This window comes from Pristis pectinata, chromosome 31, assembly GCF_009764475.1.
Source record: "Pristis pectinata isolate sPriPec2 chromosome 31, sPriPec2.1.pri, whole genome shotgun sequence".
In the NCBI taxonomy this organism is placed as follows: domain Eukaryota; kingdom Metazoa; phylum Chordata; class Chondrichthyes; order Rhinopristiformes; family Pristidae; genus Pristis; species Pristis pectinata.
The window spans coordinates 11,382,917-11,405,306 of NC_067435.1; the positions used below are offsets into that span (position 1 = coordinate 11,382,917).

The 22,390-nt window shown below is 42.6% G+C and overlaps 1 protein-coding gene across 1 annotated transcript; it reads left to right on the top strand.

Moving 5' to 3' along the window:
• Positions 1-186: 186 nt before the first annotated feature.
• nacc1b (nucleus accumbens associated 1, BEN and BTB (POZ) domain containing b) lies at positions 187-21,655 on the top strand. Its single transcript, XM_052042081.1, is given in 7 exon segments — positions 187-287; positions 6,112-6,586; positions 6,588-6,970; positions 9,005-9,181; positions 9,315-9,420; positions 10,541-10,638; positions 12,281-21,655. Coding segments are annotated over 6 exon segments (1,479 nt in total). The 5' UTR covers positions 187-287; positions 6,112-6,137; the 3' UTR covers positions 12,547-21,655.
• The last annotated feature ends 735 nt before the right edge of the window (positions 21,656-22,390 follow it).

A 22,390-nucleotide genomic window follows, 5' to 3' on the forward strand; every position in this document is an offset into this window, starting at 1 on the left:
TGTGAAGGGCGGGGTTTCGTGCGGCGGCGGCAGACGCGGGAGGGGTGGAGCTACCTGACGTCGGCGGCCGCCTGACGCGTCAATCACGGATGCCGGAGGGGGAGGAGGCGGGGCTTATGCGACGTCACGTGTGGCGTTGTTCGATGCGCTCGGCAGCTCGGCTGCGGGCGGCTGGGAGGGGGGGTTCAAAGTTCGCCGTTCGATGCGTTCGGTTGCTAGGTGCTAGCTGTCCTGGCAATGAATGGCTGCTGTTGAGAGTCTGCTGGCAGACACTGAGAGACACTGGGGTGAGTCCTGAGCATCCAGGCCCGGCCGCCGCTCACAGCCTGCACCAATTGTTCATAAAGCCCTGCCTGTTAGCCTGGGGCGGCCCCTGGGCGGCTTCACTGCCCGCTCCCTGGGGTATTCAGCCCCCTTTGTGTGTGTGTTTGGGGGTTGTGGCTGTGGTGGGGGATGGGCCCCCTTCGGACAGCAAGCAAACTTCAAAGCTGCAGCAAACTCTGCACTAGCACTCCCCACACACCCAGTACCCTGGGCACTGGGACTGGAGAGCTGGTCCCCGCAGTAGGACAGCTTTACTTTAATCATTTAGTAGCAAAATAACAGCCAAACCCATGGAAAAATGCTGGGGAAACTGTTCCTATGTGTCGGAGTTATCCTCTACAATCAGGCTGCGCTCTTTAAAAAGTTAAACTATCACTTTATTTCTTCTCTATGTATCTAGTCATTGTGGGACAGCATTTTAATTTTGCTTAAAGGAATATATTTTCCTAGTTTCAATACTGTAATGAGAAAATGAATGATTTGTTTAATATGGGCATGTTTTGTCATTTATTAATTCAGTATTGGCAGAAATCAAAATTGGATTGTTGAGTCTATTTGATCTCTTAGTCCTTGCACTTTACCGTCTACCTGCAGTGCACTTCCTCTGTAACTGTAAGACTATTTTCTGCATTCTGTTACTGTTTTTCCCTTTGTACTACTTTGATGTACTTCTGTTTGGAATGATCTGTATGGATGGCATGCAAAACAGTGTTTCACTGTAAATGTGCTAATGATAAACCAATTACCAGTTATTTTCGAAATCCAGCTAGGACTGACACTCTAGTTTTGTTTATAACTAGATTTGCATTCGAGAAATCAGACAAGATCAGTGGCAAGGAAAAGAGACTTAACGTTGTCATTTAATGATCTGAGACATTAGTCCTTTTCATGTACTCTGCATAAATGCAGCTGAATATTTCCTCTCCTGTATACGTTTATTTCAGATTTCCTGCATCTCCAATATTTTAGTTTCGCATTGTAACTGAGCAGCTATGTTTCTCTGAATTGTTTTTTATGTTGTCCAGATTTGTTTTGCAATTTTATTCTGAGAGACTTGATGGGTCCCCAATATAGACTAATTTCAAATGCAGTGAAATGAAAAATATCTGGACCTTGAAATGGTAATTTGTTTAAAACATTGTGAGACCATCTTTCCATGTGTAGGTCAAGCAATAACTCTGGGGCTATTTGAAAAGAAAAAAGAATACTTTTGTGTGGTACAGTGGGATTAATTCACCTGAGAATCCCTGTAGAAGTTCAAAGAGATTGAATGAGACCATAGATCTTGCTGCAGTCAGTTGTGGATTTAGGGAATCTTTACCCAACTGTTTATAGGCCACTAATTTACAGTATGGTTGGAAGAGGTCACACTTTAGGCACTGTGTGATACAGAAAAAAACATTTTGAGTAAAAGATTGAGAAAAGGCTATTTATCCCCTTGAGCCAGCCTGACCTAAGGCCTAACTCTATTTACGTGCTTGGCCCATACTTCTGGCTGATTAAAATTCAATTGGTCCCAAATTTACAGTTCCAATGTCAATTTCATTTGTATAAGAGAATCCCAAATTTCATTGACCCTGTGCATGCAGCTGTGTTTCCTAGCTTCAGTCCTAAAAGGCCTGGCTTCATTTTTTTTTTGAGCATCCCATTGGTCCTGGATGCCCCAACCAATGGAAACACTTTGTTTTTAATTTATGGGATGTAGATGTTGCTGGCAAGGCCAGCATTTATTGCCAGTTCCTAATTGCCTTTGAGAAGATGGTGGGATGCCCACCACCTTGAACAACTGCAGATTTTCTAGTGAAGCTCGTGTATGCTAAGAACTTGCAGCATTTAGTCTCAGCTGTGACGAAGAAGTGGCAAAAGTTCCAAGTCAGCTTTGTGTCTAAGTTGGCGAGAACTTGCAGTCAGTGGTGCCCATGTATTTGGTAGTGAAAGCTGTAGGTTTGGGGGGTTACTGGGAAGAAGCCTTGGCAAGTAACAGCAATGCATTTTTTTTCAAGATGAGAAACACTGCAGCCACAGTGTGCTGGCGGTGGAGAGAGTGAATGTGTTCAAGTGGTGGATGTGATGCCATTTACCTGGAGGTGTTGATCACCTTGTTGTTCATGCTGTACACATCCAGGTAAATGCAGAGTATTTCATCACACTCCAAATTTGTATCTTTGTTTGTCGGAAGAAAGGCTTTGAGGAGTCAGGTGAGATCCTCACCACAGTATACTCAGCCTCTGACTTGCACTTGTAGCCACAGTGTTTCTGATCATTAGTAATCCACACAATATTGGTGATCAGCCTTTGTTATTGGTAATGCTGTTGAATGCCAAGCACAAGTAGTTAGACTCTGTTTTGTTGGAGATGGTTATTGTCTGGTACTAGTTTGGTGCAAATGTTTTTTCTCCATCTACCCTAGTCAACTCCTATAATATCCGGAAAATATCAATGAAGTCACTTCTTAATCTTTTAAATTCCAGGGACTATCGTCCTGTTTTGTGTAATCTCTCCTTAAAATCTAACCCTTAATTTGGTACCTCAACACAGAAGTCCCTCCAAACTTTTGAAATCTGTGGTACTGAGATGTCCACAGTACATTGGTGCTGTAAGCTATGCCATTTGAGGTTGCACCCATGTGCTAAAGTTAGGGCTTTACTTTGCAGGTAACTGAGCTTCCAACCCTCAGTGGTAACACTGGTCAGCTTTGCCGTTTTACAGAACAAAACCCTCTCACGCTGATGAGTACCGAAGGTTTAAAAGCAGAAAAGTTCAGTCTGCAACTGTTGAATGAAATTATGCATCCTTTACTTAGTGGTTATATCCCTCTTTGCCTTGGTGTTTTCTTTTTTTATTATTGCACAAGATATTGCAGCTGAGGAGTCGTAATGGTAAAATGCATCAGTATCGTCATCTGAAAATTATTTCCTCACTTAAAGTTAAGATCTTGTTTTCTCCTGTTTGTTGCCCTGATTGCTTCTCACCTCTAAAGATCATGACCCTATGCTGAAATACAATTCCTCTCGCGTTGGCTCCCGACCCGTGCCGCCTTCATGTACATTTGCATGTCAGGATAATGAATATCATCTGTGGGGGGGAGGCATCCAAAATGAGGATCTTTTCTGATATATGTATTCTCTCAATGTGGGTATTGCTGGAAAGACTCAATATTTCATGCTGTTCTCGAGTAGCCCTTGATCCAAATGGTTCCATGGGCATTTCGGAGAGGAGTGAAGAGCAGGCTAACTTTTCTGTGGATCTGGAGTCAGATTGCGCAAGGACAGCAGATTTGCTTCTCTAAAGGACATAAGGGAACTAGATAAATTCAATAGTTTTGCAGTCACCAAACTGACAAACAATTTTATTTACTACTTATTTATTTTCCCCCAGCTGTTGTGCTTTAGATTTGAACTCGTGTCTCTACATCATCAGTTCAGGCCTCCTTGTTTGCTCATCCAGTAACTTTAACAATATGTCAGCATAATGTAAACCTTGATCTGATCCTTTTCAGTGTCTTTGGAGCAGGATCTGACTGCTCATTCATTGAGGCTGCTGAGTAGGGAGCAAGAGTTAATGGCAGAGTGTTTCTCAAGCACTCACTTGGAAGAAAAGTACCATGTGAGATATTGTATTTACAACAGACACCCAACTGAGGAAAGAGCCCAGGATTTCCCTCCTGACAGACTGCATTAAAATCAAATGTAAGAGTCATTGACACCCTCTCCTTCCCATCCTCCTCCTCCCTGAGTCACAGAGTCATGCAGAGCGGAAACGGGTCCTTCGGCCCAACTGCTGCATACTGACCAATATTCCCATCTAAACTAATCCCATTTGGTCCATATCCCACTGAACCTTTCCTATCCATGTACCTGTCCAAGAGTCGTGTGGAAGGAATTGGATTGTCATACATGAAGGGTATAAGGCCTGAGAGAACAGAGTCAAATGAAGGTAGCCATCCAGCCCATGATGTCCATGCTACTTGAAAGAAACCCTAACCCAACCTCCAGCACAAGGTTCTTGTCCTATAGGTCACTGCTCATCCAAGTACTTTTTAAATGTGATTAGACTTTCTGCCTCAAGAAGCAAGTTCCAGATCTCTACCACCTTCTGAGAGAGAACTTTTTTTTTGTCTCAACCCTATTTCTGCCATTATTACTTTAAATCTATCCTACTGATATTTAACCCTGCTGCTAAAAGAAATAAGCCTTTCCTACTTAATCTGTCTAGGTCCCTCATAATTTTGCATAACACAGTATCATCTACCTTTAGCCTCCTTTATTCTAAAGAAAACAGCCTAATGTATCTTCCTTCATAGTTAATTTTTTCCAAGACTGACAACTTCCTCAAATCTCCTGCATCTCACCAGCTGTTTGCATTCTATCTGCAAAGTGGTGACCAAAACTGCAAATGGTAGACAGTTTTGGTCAAATTGGCATCGGGTACAGCTCTTGCATAATCTCCCTGCTTTAGTTTTCAATACCTTAGCTTGTATGGCTTTTTAACCACCTTAGTGGCCTGTCCTGCTACCTTTAAGGTTCTGTGGTCCCTTTGCTTCTCTCCACTGCCCTGTATCCTACCATTTATTGTGTATTCCCTTGCCTTGTTTCAGGTCCCCAAAAGCATTACCTCATTTTTGTCTGGATTAAATTACATTTGTCCAACTGACCAGACCATCTATATCTTCCTATATTCTAACGTTTTCCTCTTTGCTGATGACCACATAGCTAATTTTTATATCAACTGCAAACTACCTTACCATGCCTCCTTTTAAAACAAAATGCAAGAACCAAATACTGAGCCCTGAGGTAGTTGGCCATCCAGTCAGAAAAAACATCTGTTTGGTGTGATGTTAGACTTTGTTAAAATCCATGAGGACTACATTAAACTTACTCCTCTCATTGACCCGTCTGTTATTTCTTCAAATAATTCTATTTGGTTAGTTAGGCAAGACGTTCCCCTAACAAAGTCTTGTTGACTGTCCTGATTAATCTACACATTTCTAAATTAATGTTTATACTGTTCGTTAGAATTGATTCCAATAATTTGTCCACCTCTGAAGTTAAACTATCTGTTATGTTTTCAATTTAATCTTTCTCATCCATTTTAGAACGCTCAAAGCATTGTACAGTCAGCAAAGAACTTTTGAAATAGCATCTCTGTCATGTAGGAAATGCAGCAGCCAATTTGAACATAGTAAGCTCCCTCAAACAGCAAAGTGATAATGTCTAGATAATCTGGTTTAGTAATTTAGTTGTAAGGAAGGAAATGTCGAAATGAGGTCTGGCCTCTCCGGCAACTGTAGAGCTTCACTTGTTTTAGTCCTTGACTCTTGCTGGCTATCCAGTGATTCCTGACCAAAAGTATTTTTGTATGGAAGGGTTAGATTCTGCCCAGATTCCTTTCCGCAGGGTTGAAGTTATTGTCATTGTACTGGCATGCACAGCAAGCTGACGCAAAGACTACAGGGCTAATGACCAGGTTAATTTTTTTTCAAATGGTGCTGGCAGAAGATAAATATTGGGAAGGAACTTCAGATAGTTCCAAGGGATCTTTTGCATTCACCTGAGAAGATGGACAGAGCCTGGGGCTCTTCCAAAAGATCTTTCCCCTGACAGTGCAGCACTTCTTGGAGATTGGCAATAGAATATTATCATGCTTCAAAATGGGACTTGAACCCAGAGGCTTCTGACACCAATGCAAGAGTGCCACATTCTAAGATGCATGCAAAAAGCAAATGAACATCTGTGTGTGATATCTGTTAACGTTCTAATACTTCCATCTCCTCCTTTAACCTGGCAGGTACCGCAGCGTGCTGAGTAGACATCATGGCTCAGACCCTGCAAATGGAGATTCCGAACTTTGGAAATAACATCCTGGAATGTCTGAATGAGCAGCGGCTGCAGGGATTATACTGTGATGTTTCCATTGTTGTCAAAGGACAGGCATTCAAGGCACACCGTGCAGTCCTGGCAGCGAGCAGTTCCTACTTCCGGGACCTGTTCAGCTCAAATAACTGCACGAGCTTCGAGCTTCCCACAGCAGTCCAGCAGCAGTCTTTCCAGCAGATCCTGTCCTTCTGCTACACCGGCAGGCTCAGCATGAACATGGGCGACCAGTTCCTCCTGATGTATACAGCCGGCTTCCTCCAGATCCAGCAGATTATGGACAAGGAGACGGAGTTCTGCTTGAAGGTCAGCTCGCCGCAGTGCGACTCCCAGGGGCTCCAGGCAGAGGAGACCGCATCTGAGCCCCCGAGCCCTGCCCAAGCCCCCCCGCTCGCTGGCAGCCACCCCACTGTCACTGGTGTCGCGCGTCAAGACAGAGCAGAGCGAGTCGGACTCCGTGCAGTTCACCCCCATCGGCAAACGGCTGTGGGACAGCGGCCTGAGGGAAGGGAACGGCAGCGTGGGATCCAAGCTCCCGCGGGTCTCCCACGGAGGACCGGCAGGGAGGCAGCAGAGCTGCGGAGGAGGTGGACCGGGCAGCGCGGACCGCACCAGCCCTGGCACCTCCAGTGCCTACACCAGTGACAGTCCTAACTCCTACCAGAATGAAGAGGATGAGGAGGAGGAGGGCAGCGAAGATATGACCGAGGAGCACTATAGGCAGATCTGTAACATGTACACCATGTACAGCATGATGAATGTGGGACAGCCAGGTAAGCCGAGCAATATCTGAGTCGGTAACTAAAAAGGAGATTTAAATTGGCTCCACATGAACATAGAACATAGAACACTACAGCACAGTACAGGCCCTTCGGTCCACAATGTTGTGCCGACATTTTATCCTGCTCTAAGATCTATCTAACCCTTCCCTCCCTCATAGCCGTCCATTTCTCTATCATTCATGTGTCTATCTAAGAGTCTCTTAAATGTCCCTAATGTATCTGCCCCCACAACCTCTGCTGGCAGTGCATTCCACGCACCCACCACTCTGTGTAAAAAGACTTGCCCCTGACATCCCCCTTATACCTTCCTCCAATCACCTTTAAAATTATGTGCCCTAATGTTAGCCATTGTCACCCTAGGGAAAATGTCTCTGACTGTCCACTCGATCTAAGCCTCTTATCTTGTACACCTCTATCAAGTCACCTCTCATCCTCCTTCTCTCCAAAGAGAAAAGCCCTCGCTCACTTATGGTTGTAAGTGAGAGGTAGGTTGGAGGGGGACAGAGATTCTTCAGTCATACAGGAGGAGCACATACTGGCTTCTGTCCTTTGGCTAGTTACCATAGAATCAGGTTTATCATCACTTGCATATGTAGTGAAATTTGTTGTTTTGCAGCAGCAGTACAGTGCAAGACATAATAATTACTATAAGTTACCAAAAAATAAATAATAAAAGTGCAAAAGAGGAATAATGAGGTTAGGCTCATGGACCGTTCAGGAATCTGAGGGAAGGAATGGCACAGCCAGAACAGAGATGTTTGATGTGAGTGAGCCAGAGAGGGATTGCAGCTGCACACACTGGTTATAAAACCTTCTGTTGTGATGACTTGCCAACAAAGTCCAGAGGGCTGAGGTCTTTCTGACAGAACTTTAGAATTCAAGGTAGAAAGCTGGCATTGGTTTACACTGAAAGACAGTAGTTGTTGGAGGAACATGCAAGAACCCCTTCGTGTATATGCATTTCCTTTCTCTGAAACATGTCAGGGTTCTCACACGCATTGGGTACCATTCAGGTTCCCTCCTGTCTATGTGTCCCTCTCTTCAGGCATGCCACACTGGGTTATTCTGTGGAATGTGTAGATCCGGGCTGTGCCTCAATGGAAATGGGGAGCCATTAAGTCATTTACATAATCTGCCAAATAATTCCCAAGGTTCCTACAGCAGACCTGGGAATTAGGTTCTTTATACAATGGAAGGAAGGCATTGGAGAGGTGCACAGCTTCTGTTGGCAGCCACATTCCTTTGAAAGCACTTTTCCAAACAAACTGAAACCAGAGTCTTGCTTTTCTACAGCATATTGCCCAGACTTGGGCCATCCCACGTGAAGCATTTTCAGTGTAGTCACTGTTGCTTATTCTCCAATACAGCAATCAGTTTGTGCACAGTAAGATCCCACAAACAGCAGATTTTCTTTGTGTGATATTGATTGAGGGATAAGTGTTGGCCAGGACACCAGGAAGAACCATGGAGTATTTTGCGTCCTCCTGAGCGAGTAATGGTTTAATGTCTCATCCCAGCAACATCACATCCAGCCCAGTGCTCCTTAAGTACTGCATATCTATCCAGAAAGGTTGAATAGGCTGGGGTTGTTTTCTCTAGAAGGGGAGTTTCCAGATTTTTAAAAAAATTATGTTAAGGTACAGGTGGAGAATAGGTGTCCTAGATGGAAGAGATTAGAACTAAGTCACACCTGGTAACTTAGGTTGACACATCAGTTACTCGTAATTGCAGAAAGGAATCTCCTTTACCCAAAAAGTGGTTGTAATGTGAAATTCACTACTACGTTCGCAGTTTAGGCAAACAGCATTTAAGCCTTTAACGAGAAGTTAAATGACAACAGAAGAATGAAGCAATGTGCTAATAGAGAAGAAGGAGAGAAGAATAAAGCAACGTGCTCATGGGTGAGATGAAGAGGGAAGGTGCTTGAGTGGAGCATAAATACAGAGTGGACTGTAAAGACAAATGGCCAAGTTATCCATTCTGTAGGTTCTAATCGCTAGATTTATTCTGTTGCTTTCTTGCCAGCGACCGAGCGGGTTGAAGCTCTGCCTGATCACTTGACCACAGATGCCCGCTCAAGGGTCAGAATGAGGAGAGATCTGGCAGCATTGCCGGCTGAACTCATCACCCAGATTGGAAACCGATGTCACCCCAAGCTTTACGCGGAAGGTGATCCCACCGAGAAGCTGGAACTTGTAACAGGTACAGTCCTCCTTTCGGGTGACTTTCCCTCTCAGCAAGATCTTCCTCTCCCAATCTGCCCAATCAACTTGGCCCTCATTGGCCTGGACTTGCTAATTTTGTGGTTTTTTTTTAATTTTTCTGTATGTGACAGGAACTAGTGTCTTTATCACTCGAGCCCAGTTAATGAATTGTCACGTCTGTGCAGGAACCCGCCACAAAGTCCTACTCCGAAGGCTGCTCGCATCCTTCTTTGACCGGTAAGCTGTGTGAGTAGTGAAGCGAGAGACAGAAGATGATTCTACAGGCCAGGCTGGCTTTGTGGGGAGAATTAACATTTCAGTTTGACTTTTCCCTCGGAATTGGAAGATGGTAACCTGAGATATTTGGACACTGAGGGAATTGGACAAAATGCTGCAAGTGGAAAAATGGACTTTAGGCACAGGATCAGTCATGATCTTACTGAGTAATGGAGAAGGCTCGAGAGGCCGTATGACCTACTCCTGCTATTTCTTATTTTCTTCTTTAAGTATGGAGGAAAAAGAGCAAAAGTGAAGGTTTATGATATTGCTGAAATGACAAAATACAGAGTTTTCGTCAGAGGTGTAAGCTAAAGGGGGGGATTTGGGTCTCAAATCAGACTGAAAATGCCACTTTTATCTTGGTTCATAATAAGGGCATTGTTGGGAAGGCTAGCATTTATTTTCCATCCCTAGTTACCCTTGAACTGAAGGAATTGCTATGCCATTTTAGAGATGAAATACCCTCATTGTTGTTGATGTAGAGTCCAATTTAGTTCAGATGAGACAATAAAAAAAAGTTTTGTTCTGCAGTGGAAACTAGTGAGTTTTACAACATTACAGTGGTTTTGTGTAACCAATACTGACACTAGCTTTTTATTTAATATTATTAATTTAATTTAAGTTTCCCCAGCTACTGTGGTCATGTCAATGGATCAACAGTCCATGTCTGTGGCCTACTACTCCAATAACACAACTATGCTGCTGCACTTGGTTTACCATATATACCAGTTTCCATTAACTTTTCCCTTAAACTCTGAAACATTGCATTTAGCAGGCAAGGACGGTGAGGAGATGCCCCTCATGGGTGAACAGCCAACTAACATTAAGAGTTTTGTGCAGATAATGCAGACATTTTTGTGAAACTGGATCCCAGTTTGGGCCAGTGCTTTCATGGATGGAAAGGAAGGCAGGGGCAAGAAGGGAAGGGGACACAGAATGAGGTACAAATTTCATCCCGATTTCTACAAATGAAAAGGCATCAAAGGTGTCACCATCTTCTAAAGGAGGCACTGTAGTTCAAACCAGAAGTATTTTGTGGATTGATTTGACTTTGTGTTCACTTCGTCTGCCACTACAGGAACACACTGGCAAACAGCTGTGGCACGGGAATCCGCTCCTCCACAAATGATCCAAGCAGGAAGCCTTTGGACAGTCGGGTTCTTAATGCTGTAAAAAGTGAGTACAGTAGGCACAGACTCTACACTCACAGGACTGCTGAGGCACTGAGTGTTCCCCTTGGGGCATTTAGCCTTGTATGTGGCACTTTATTGAAAGCTGCCTGTGCGTGTAGTATATTTTGATCTTGGGGTTATCCTCCGTGGATAACACAACTTCATCCACTCTCTGGCCACTGTTTAAGGGCCAGAACAATCACAATTTGGAGTCCTATTTTTTTTCCCTGAGATCAACAACTGACCACATTCCCACTCTCACTGCGAGTATCTACTCCAACCTCTGTAGCTGCCCACTCCATCCCTGCTCCACTCATCAGCTGCTGAAACCTTCACTCACCTCTTTTATTACCTTCAGCAGTGGCTATTTCAGCTTGTTCCTGCTCAGTCTCCTAAACCTGTGCACATTCACCTCAAAACTAGCAGCAAGTCCCATTCATTTATCACTACTGTGCCCAGTAGCCTGCAATTGCTCCTGGTCCAACTTAACTTTAAAGTTATCATCTTCATTTTCAAATCTCTCCCATGGTCTTGGGGAAAAAAAAGTGAAGATACATCACTGGCCAATGTATCTTCAGTGTCCAGACCCTAATCTCAGGAATTTTCCAATCAAACCTTCACCTCAATTTTCTACTTCTTTAAGACCATTTTGGTCAACTGTTCTATTACTTTCTAATATGGCTAGGAGTCAAATTTTAATCGATAATGCTCTTGTGAAGCTCCTTAGGAAATCTTATTTCATTATAAATACTATATAAAACCATGTTAACGTTGTAGTTGGAGTTAACAGGTGACAGCACAGTTTTCCAAGTGCTTCTGTGTGTCTGGAGTGATCACCATAAACATTGCTGCTCCTTCTCCCTCCCCATCCCATTTTCCTCAAGGCGTTTAAGAGGCAGTCACATTGCTGTGGGTTTGGAGTCACCTGTTGGCCAAACAGGGTAAAGACAGCAACTTCCCTTCCCCAAAGGATGCTAGTGAACCAGACTAGGTTTCTGTAGTAATCCAATATATCCACGGTCAGTGTTACTGTTACAAGATTTTTATTTCCAAGTTTATTTAATTATATACAATTGATGCAGCTCCCTTGCTTTTCCTGTTTCTAGGACATGTCCAAGTCACTGGATCACTATGCTCTGTTGTGCCATTTAACAAAAGTGTTTCAATTTAGCAATAAAAGAAAACCCAAAGGGATAGGAAATTCTGGCTTGTGTCCCTCATTCTTAACCATATCCAGTGTTCTACTAATCAGTCAGGTTTCCTCGTCTTCAGTGTTACAGAGAGATGTTGGGAAGGTGACTAAAGGGCAGACTGCACTTGTCTACAATCCCTTGCCTGTTTCACACATGGAGAATGGTCACTAAATGCTGAAGGACAGTCAGCTCCCCAAATCTATATCCCAGCAAGACAGGAGGGAGAGGAGAAACAAGGAAGGGAATTTAATTTTAAGGCTGCAATATTGAATATTGACATTGTGCCATGGGATTCTTGAGAGCAAGTGGGATTTCAGTTTAATGTTTCATTGAAAAGATGGTAACTTGATAATGCTGTGCTTCCTGACTGTCACAGAAATGTCAAGGGACTAACAGATGAGAGTGCTATCCATTGAGCCACTTTGCTCTAACATTGTTGCTGTTTATCTGCAGTCTACTGCCAGAATTTTGCTCCTAACTTCAAGGAGAGCGAGATGAATGCCATTGCGGCGGACATGTGCACCAATGCTCGCCGTGTGGTCCGCAAGAGCTGGATTCCCAAGCTGAAGCTGCTGATGGTGGAAGGAGACGCCTACCACTCTTTTATATCGGACACTACAGGGCTCAATCTGGAATCGGATGTACTGAATGCAGAGCAGGGTTTCGAGGCTGCCAGCCATGAGGGTGAAGCAGGATCTTCCTTGGAGTCAACCCAGTGACAAGAATGATCTGGAAGGAGGTGTCAAAATCCAGGGTTCAACCTAGAATGGCTCGTGAATTGCAGAATGGAAAACAATCTGGCATCTTGGCACACACAAGTAGCACAGAAACAACAAGAACCTATTTATTCTGCATCAGTGAGTCTTCAAGATGTGAAAGGGGTGGGGGGGAAAGGGGTTGGGTACTGTTATAGGTTAGGTATTGCACAATTCCACAGGTTGTGGGTGGGAGGGGCACTTGATAAATAGTCATGCCCATTGCCAAGGGACTCTGCCTAGGTTGAACCCTGAAAGCTTGCAGCCTAGATTAATTGGGCAGGTTGAGGCATCTGTCCGAAACGAAGACAGTTACACTTCCAACTCTCAGCTTGGTTTCCCGGCCCTCCTCTCCCTCTCTCTGTCTAAAGATTTGAAGGTGACACTGTTATGTGTTTGCGGGGAAACCAGAAATCGACACAAACCTTGTGTCTCATGTGCATTTTTTTTTGGTTGTTTTACTAAATCAACACTATGGTAATATTTAATAATAGTCTCATTAAGCTACTGTCTTGAAGGATTTTTTTTCAAACTGCTTTTTATCGCATTTGCAATAATCTCTAACCCTTTGTGGACTGTCTAGCGGCTCTTGTTGAATAGGGTTTTAACTAGTGAGTAAAGGCAGACTTCACACACTGAGATTGCTGCTCCATTTTATTTAATATTTGCTCAAGTTAGTACCAATGAGGGTTTTGGTTGCATTAATTATTCCACAGATTTTCTCTGCTAAAGCATGCAACTTGATTTGGAGCTGCATCTTCATGTTTTACTGAAGGGTTCCAAGTGAGTCATCCTCCCTGGAAACCAATTTTTTTTTAAATTGCCTCCCCACTTACTTCATGTTAGAACGTATCCCATCAAATTCTTTTCAAAGTCCTTCATTTGGTACGTTTGCTTCTCATTGTCCTTTTATATATCCCTACTGAGGGTGTTGTTAGCAAGGCCAGCATTTGCTACTGTCCCCAGTTGCCCTTAAACGGATTATATACCAGAAACGAACAAAGAATGGCAAATTTACTTCCCTGCTTGAAACCATGGCTTTCTGCAACAATCTGGTTTTCAAGGTTACCATTACTGATTCTAGCTTTTCATTCCCAATTTATTTAATACTGAATTTAAAATCCACGGCTGTTCTGGTGAGATTTGAAATCATAACTCTAGATCATTAGAATTTGCATTGATAGTCCACTAACTTAAACTCTTGTGTTGCTGTAACTCAAGTTAACAAAAAGCATGTAATCTTTTGTCAGAGGCAAAACAAAGTTTAAAAAGAAAAAGCAGGGCAAATAAAGGGAGAAATATTCTGGAAATTCCTCTCCAATCCAGCAAGGTATGGGACTTCAGTGCAGACCATGGGTGGGTTATCTAAAAGCTCACTTACCTTCTGTGTGATCGGTCTGGCTGAGATTGGTGCATTCTGTAACATCTCTCATCAGTATGTTTTTTTTCCAATCAAATTACAGTCCACTTTTGAGTACAGAAGTTGCTAAAAATAAAACCAAGCAATTTTCCTGCCTTTTCTTGGAAGGCTGACTGGCTTTAACCTTGTACAAGTTTACTTATGAAATTCTGCTAAAATAATTGTTATTTGAATTTTCAAAATTTGTAGAAAAATGTAAAGTAACACTAAAGTAATACAGCTTTAAGACCAGTAGGTGCTGATTGGGCATAACTGCCTAGAAATTCAATTTGTGCTGCTTGTCTGCGATTGTATGCTCACATGCTCCCAGCTGGCTATGGTTGAATGGCTTTAGACTTCAGACACCATTGTCTAAATTCCTACAGCATTTTCTTTCTTTTTACAATATTTTTATTAATTCCACACAAAAAAATAGAGTACATGCATCAAAGAGAGGATAAAATACTGCTGAATATATTGTGTTAAGTCATACTTGAGATCACAATACTCTAATAATCACATAAGAGTTAGTTAATAAAGAAAAAATAGGAATAATTTTATTATTTAAAAAATTCTACACCCACTACCAGAAACTGAACAGAAGCTGCAGCATTTTAAAACAAAAAAAAATCTCTGCTCGTATATACGCACAGAGCTGAACTTTCACATCCAGCATAATTGAGGAATCCCCATCCCCCACAGAAAATGTCAGGGTCTTCAAACCACATTTACCTCTGCTCTCAAATAAAGACCAACCCAGTATGAAAAACAGAAGACGATATTAGCTGGCTCGGCAATAAAACAGTTTCTTGTGCAGGGTTTCTCCAGCAAATATACCAGCCTAATGCTGCAATCAGCAGCAACTGTTACTGATATAGCAGGTGTTTAACATAGACAATGTCCCACAGAAACATTGGCAAAAATTGATGGTAAACTGCGTTAGAGGAGATCATGTGAAGCTTGGTCAAAGAGATCTGGAGAGGGGCTGGAGATGTGGATAGGTTTGGGGGAAGGAATTGCAGAACTTGGGGCCTTGGTAGCTGAAGGTAAGGCCACCATCCAAATCAGTAAAGAGCTAGAGTTCCACCTGAGATCTAGAAAGGTTATAGTTTGGACAATATTACAGAGAAAGGGAGGAATTTGGGGGGAAAAAAGGGCAAAAGCTTTAAATGTGAGTCATTTCATAACATGGAACTAGTCCAGGCCAGCAAGCAGGGGGGTGATGGTGAACAGAACTTGTGTGAGGATACAGGCAGCAGAATTTTGGATCGTGTAATATTTAAACAAAGGTATAACTGGGAAGCTATCGAATAGTGCATTAGAATAGCAAAGTCTAGTGGCTTTGACAAAGAAGCTAGGAATATGTGGAAGGAGGCCATTCAATCCTCATCCCTGCGCTAACTCTTACTTTCCAATTAGTCCCATGCTGCAGCTCTTTTCCTTTTGCTTGGTTACTTTTCCCTTCCAATTATATGGTTCAAAGATCCAACAGTATGTTCCAGGTCACCAAGTTTAAACAAAAAATGGCCTCATTTACCCCAACAACCATCTGAGTGTTCTGGTTGCTGATCATCCGACCAGTGAAGTGAGGTCCCCACCCTTCAATTCTATTAAAACTTCTCCACAACTATGACAATGCCCATTAAATCTCACCATGACCTGTAATTACCTAATTGCCATTTTCCATTGGAGGGCTGGTTTAAAATGAATGTGGGTGTGAAAGTGGTGTGATCAGTTAGGCACAGGCACTGACCTCTGAATGCACAGCAGTAAATTGTGGACAATATTGTGATGGAAATGAAACTGAAGTGGTCTGAAACTATCCCAGGAGTTGCAACAGCATAATATATTGTGTATAATTTAGTGCTATGAGGTGGCTCCCTTGTAACATTGTTAAATATTGTGTTGGGTGTGTTGTGTTATTGGTGAGGTGGTGTAGGAGAGCCCACAGCTGCATCAGACACTCCTATAACCTGACCTGGAAATTCGTGATGTCCATATTGTGTGTTCTCTCACTTTAACACAAAATTGGCTGAGTATGTGTTCCCATGGCCAAAGCCATCGATATGAAATACTGGGCTTCTGCTCTGCAGGGGATTGACCTGCTAAAAGTAAAATGCTGCGTCATTTTAAATATTTTTTGAAATGTGTAGAAATGGTAATGACTTTCTTTAATGATGACACTGTATGGAGAGAGCAAAGGAGAGAAGGTCTACATTTCTGAAGCTTAAAGGAAGTTCTTCTTGTTTGAAGTGGTTCCATTGTTGTCATTGTAGGAAACACAATAATCAATTGGACCTACCTGGTTCCTTCGGACAGCCATGTGACTATGGCTAGGTAACCTGTTTGGTGGTGATGGTTGAGGGAAAAGTAGTGGCCCCAGTACATTGGGAAAAGCTCCCCCTGCTCATCTTTGAGAGAGTGCCAGATTTCTTTGGTGTTCAGGTGAAGAGCTGTTTAATATCCCATCTGAAAAAGTCCACCATAGCATTGCTGCACTCCCTCAGTACTCCACCGAGCATCAGCCCAGATTTGTGTGCTGAAGTCTCTAGAGTGAACCCACATCTTCCTTACTGATCCTGATTCGAGCACACTACCATCTGAGCCACATTTGATGTTTAGTTGAAGGAGGGAGAAAGACCCTGGTGGCAAATACCCACTTTAGCAGAGAGAAGTTCTCATACAGTTCTATAAAGTCTCAGTATTATGGGTTTGAAATCTATTTTTTAAAAAAAAGTGTTGTGAAGTCTTGTACTGAATCCAGAATAGACCCCTCTGTGTCCTCAAAGGAATAACACAGCCATTGAAAGGCTTGTATTAATATTAGCAGATGATTTCTTCCTTAGTTATCATGGTCATTATTGCACAGGGCATTGGGCAATCTCTTTCTCTAATTAGAAGATACCATTCCAGTGAGCTCCATGTGTAGATCACAATAGAGCCCAGCTCCATTATGCATAGTCTGGTTCCATTCTAACCTTTCTGATGGTTTTCCTTGTTCTCCTGTTTTAACTGCTGGTTAATGGTCAATATTACCAACCCATCCATGACCCAGTTATCAGCTAGTTGCCCATGGCGTGGTGTAGATAAAAGATGTGATTCTTTCTGAAAGCAAAGTTTAAGGGATGATGTGGTCTTGGATACTGTGAAGGCTACAGCAAGGGCTTGTGATCGAGAGATAGAAGGGGATGGGTCTATTGGGAAATTCCAGTTAGTGACTCCACCACAGCCCAACATTCAATAATGAGGCTGTCCTTGAGTATAGACTATTGGGGTGGTGCAGCAAGTAGAGCCATTACCTCACAGAGCCAGAGACTTAGTTCAATCCTGACCTCGGGTGTTGTCTGTGTGGAGTTTACATGTTCTCCCTGTGACCACATTGGTTTCTTCTGGGTGCTCTGGTTTCCTCCCGCATCCCAAAAACATGCAGGTTGGTAGGTTAAATGGCTGCTGTAAATTGCTCCTAGTTTGTTATTGATAGACCATGGGGGGAGAGTTGATGGGAATGTGGGGAGAATAAAAGAAGATGAAGTTAATGTAGGATTAGTGTAAATGGATGCTTGATGGTCAGTGTTGACTTGGTTGGCCAAAGGGCCTGTTTCCATGCTGGATCTCTGACTCTGAGAATAGCCCTAAGTGTAGAGGCCACTAGAGGAGTCAAGTGATGGTTCTGGGCACTGTAAGGTTCAAGTAATGGCATCTTGTGAAGACAATAAACTGTTAATCTCCTGCAACGCACACAAAATGCTGGAGGAACTCAGCAGGTCAGGCAGCATCAATGGAGGGAAATTAACTGTTGACCTTTTGGCCGAGACCCTTCATCAGGACTCAGTCTCTTGCCACGTTGAATATCGCCATTGGTAAGGGGAAATCCCTTAGAAGATTTATACCAATCACACAATTTCTCAACGTATACCTGATTTATTTTCTCAATCACTTGTGTTTTCATAGAAATGAGTGTTCGCCTTTTAACAAAATTCTTCCATCACAATATTCTGCTGCATTTTTGCCCCCCTTTTTTTTAAAGAAAGGATTCTTCCTAAAACTATTTCAGGGGTATAAACTAAAAACAGAGAAGCTATGAGAGAGAAGATTATGATTAACCACTTGATTCACCAGTCGGTTTATTCAGTATTATTAAGTGCAAAGGAAAATCAAAGATGAGCTTCCCTTGAAATTTGAGACATTTTTTTCAAACGGCCTCAGACTGTTGTCTGATGGCCTCAATTGATTGTCTGGTGATCGTGTGAGTAACCAATGGCAGGGGTAGGGGACCAAGAGGTCATGTGCTGAAACCCCCAGAAGTATATCTTGCCATAATGAAATATAGTCAACTGAATTGGCAGACAGACTGGTATCATGAAGTTATTTCACAGGGGATTTTATTTTTACCACACAACGTACAAATTCTGAGCAGGTAAAACAGCATCTGTGGAAATACAGTTAAAATTCCAGGTCAATGATCTTTCATCATAACTGAGAAGTTCTGATTAATCAACACACCTCAGTATTCAGTTTTTGTCTTGTATGATATTCTGTTTCTCCCATGTACACCATTGGGAGCCATCAGATCTTTCTTGTACACATTCAAGTCTTGCATGTCCAATTGTTGCTTCCAAGTTAAAGGGATTGTGGGCTTGCAGCAGATAAGCAGGGAGACACATTAAAAGATAAGAGTGCAAGTATTTTCAGCTGGCCACTGAGTAATACAGTCTAGTTTCCCTCCTGTATTAAACAAAAACACAATGCTGGAAACACTCAGCCGCTCCTATAGCATCTGTAGAGAAACCGTGTTAAAGTGTTGTGTTTATGACCTTTCATTAATAATAGAAAATAGAATTTGAGCATGGTTTTAGTTGCAGGGAAGGTGGAGAGATCGAAGGGAATGAGTGAGTGGGATGGAGAATTAAGATGAGAGGCAATTGGAAGCTTGGTGTCAAGGGAGATTGATTGCCTATGGTGATGAAGGGTTGTTGATCACAGCTGAACTGTGAAGGAGATGCAAATGGGGATGAGAACCTATATGAGAGAGGGGAAAATAAACACCAGAACTGAGAGAGACAAGTGAGCTATCAGAACTAGCCAGATATCAGAACTGCTGATTATCTTAAATTATCGAATTCGATGAGTTCCAAGCACTGTAATACGTCCAGTCAGAGGATGAGATGCTGTTTCTTGAGCTTCATTAGAAGAATGTTAAAGGCCAGAAACAAAAGTCTTGAGTGGGATGGAGAGTTAAGATGACAGGCAGTTGGAAGCCCAGGGTCACCCGTGAAGACTGAACAGAGGTATTGCATGGTACAGTCACCCAGTCTGGATTTGGTTTATCCAATATTGATCAAACCATAATGTGAGCATCAAGTGCAGTAGACCAAGTTGGCAGTGCATGCTGTATCGCTCTGACTGCAAGTAAAGGGGGAGTGTTTGCATCTCTAGATGGTGGGAATAAGGTTAGGTGCTACATCTCGTGTGGCTGCAAGGGACGGTGCTATAGAAAGAGCGGTGGATGTTGGTGGCGATGGAAGAGTGAACCAGAGTCACGGAACAAATGGTCCTTTCCGAGTGCTGCAAGTGGAGGGGCTGGGATGATTCATTCTGTGGTGGTATCATGTTTAAGGTGGCAGAAGATATGGAGTGTGATCTGTTGAATGTGGAGGCTGGTGAGACAGAAAGTGAGGGCAATAAGGACCCTGTCCTTGCTCTGGGTGGGAAGAGACCACGTAAGAACTGATTTGCAGGAAATGAAACACATGCAGTTGAGAGCTCTGTTGACTATGATGGGAATCGAGGCCATAGCTGAGGAAGAGGAAGGCTCCTTGGCAGCATTGGTGTGGAAGGTGTCACCAGAGTGGATGTGATGGCGCCAGAGAAATTGGGAGAATGAAATGGAATCCTTGCAGAAAGCAGGGTGGGATGAGGCCTAGTTAAGATAGCTGCGGTGGTCTGTGGTTTTAATCCTTCCTACGTCTTTACTGTAGGTCATTATGCTGCTGGTGCAATGCAGTATAAAAGCAAATACCTCTATCATATCTCTCACCGCTCTTGCAATACGGGCACCAATGTAGTACCACATTAAAACCCTTTCCATCTTGACTTTTAATGCAGGGTAAAATGACCTTAGTTCTACACTTTGATCTTGTATTTCGGGAATGTAATTGGTGCTAAAGAGCTTTGTTGGAGCAAGGTTGAGGGAGCTTTTCCTCACACTTAACCATTGCACCCCAACTTAGGAATGTATGATGATGATGCGGAAGCAACTTAGATTTTAGAAACAGTAGAAACATCTTCCATATGGAAATTTTTTTAAAAAGTTGGAAAATTCTATGAGTTATTAGTTGAATTATTATTCCTTTTCTCTATGATCTGTAACCATCACAGAAAGGCAATGAAAGATTAAATGTAGGTATTACCAAGATGAGAGCTATCTTAATTCACAGTTCTAATGTTTAATATTATGTTCATCACTTGAAGATCGGCTAAAGATTAATGCCTCAAAATACTTGTCCAAATTTGGATGCAGTTATAGTACATTTTTATACAAAAGTATTAGCGTGCAAATGATTGCTGACCAATGCACTGACCGCAAAATGTGAGAATTCAGTTAGGTGTGATGAATCCTGTGGCTTGATCAATGAATATATATGTAACTGGAGTAATTTAATTGACAGAGGTCTATACAGTGGTATTCAATGGGAAGTGGATTAAACAGTAGAAGTCCTTTCATTTGGAGTGAATGGGAAGTGGCTGGGTCCATGGAATTCCATACATTGAGACTTAAGGTTCAGTGACTTCACTGCAATACTGGATGCTGGTTTGATCTGTATTTATTTGAAGCTCCAGCCTTCAGTATGCCACAGGCTGTGTATTAATAAGGTAAGATGGCAAGCTGTAACCTGCTTTTTAATAACATTTATTGTACCACATTTGGGCTGGTATAAGCAAGTCACTAAACAAATTATCAGTGGGATAAGAATGTAAAGGAGAAATGACTCATCTAGATTTCAGATAATGATGATATTTCAGATAATATTCAGTGATAGGAAACAAAATATAGCTTTACTACAAGTATCAACTTTCAGCAGTTTCTCCATTTACAAATTACATAGCTCTGGGATTCCAGTTATTAAGAGAATGTTTTTGTGCTCTGTCCTGCTGAAGATGGGCTCAAAGAACTGAAAAAAAAATTGGGTTTAGTGTGTGTGCCAAAATTCAGTTTGGCCATTCAGTAAAATCCATCGTCTTTTATCTTACACTTCTCTTACCCCTGACAAGGCATGAAAGTGATGCCTGCACTTTTACCTGCAATCTCTAAGGAAAGGTGTTTTTTTTTTCTTAAAGCTACTTTAAAACAGAATAATTTAAAGCATTTTTAGGCTAATATGTATATATAGTTCTTATTTGGCTTAACTACTGTCAATTTAAATTTAGTTCAGAGAGGTGGGGGTGGAGATTATCATACAAGTCCAGGTTCTTTGCTGATGGCTTGTCGCTGTTGCCTTACATGTATATCAGTGTCATCTCTGTTGTTCATGCAGATCTGCATTTTTAATATCATAACAGTTTTGTACAAAATACTTGTGCATAAATTTTTTTCCAGCTGCTGCTTATATTGACTGATACTTGTAAAGTTTGTGTATCACATAGCCTGTGACTATTAAAAAGACAAGTTTTTTCCTTCTCGCTTAGTTACTTGCTGTCTAACCTAGAAGCTAATATAGGTGTCTTTGCAGAAACAACTTCCATTAATCTAACACCTTCACCCCAGCAAAATATCCCAGGGTCCTTAACTTAAAAAGGGTGTTTGATGAGAGGCTTGGTTAAAGAGGGAAGTTTAAAGAGATTACAGAGAGAATTACAGAGGTGGAATCTGGAGCAACAAACAATCTGCAGGATCCAGCTCCCCCATCACCCATTTTTGTCCACCTCCTTGTTCCAGTTCCATCCACCCACTACCCACATATTTTACCCACTGGCTCTTCTTCCCTGCCCCTCTACACTGTCCTGGTTCCATCTGCCTTTCAGCTCTCCCCTAATGGCTTCCATTATCACCTTCCTTATTAGATTCCAGCTCTAGTAGCCTTTGTGTTCCTGCTTATCTCCCTCCACCTTCCCCCTCCTGCCTCTTTTTTTTTCGTCTGTTTGCCTGTTTCCCCCCAACTTTACCCTTCCCCTACCTGGCTCAATCTGCCTGTCATTCCAACCCTCCTTCTCCCCCCCCCCCCCCCCCAGTCCACCAGTCACCTCTGGCCTATCTCCCTTCCCTCGCTCCTCTTTATACTGGCCATCTCCCTTTATCCACTCATCTTCATGCAGGGTTTTGACCCCCCATTTTCCTTTTCCTTACCCTTCCACCCCCCCCCCCCCCCCCCCCATGACACTGATGGACTCACTGAATTCCTCCAGCAGATT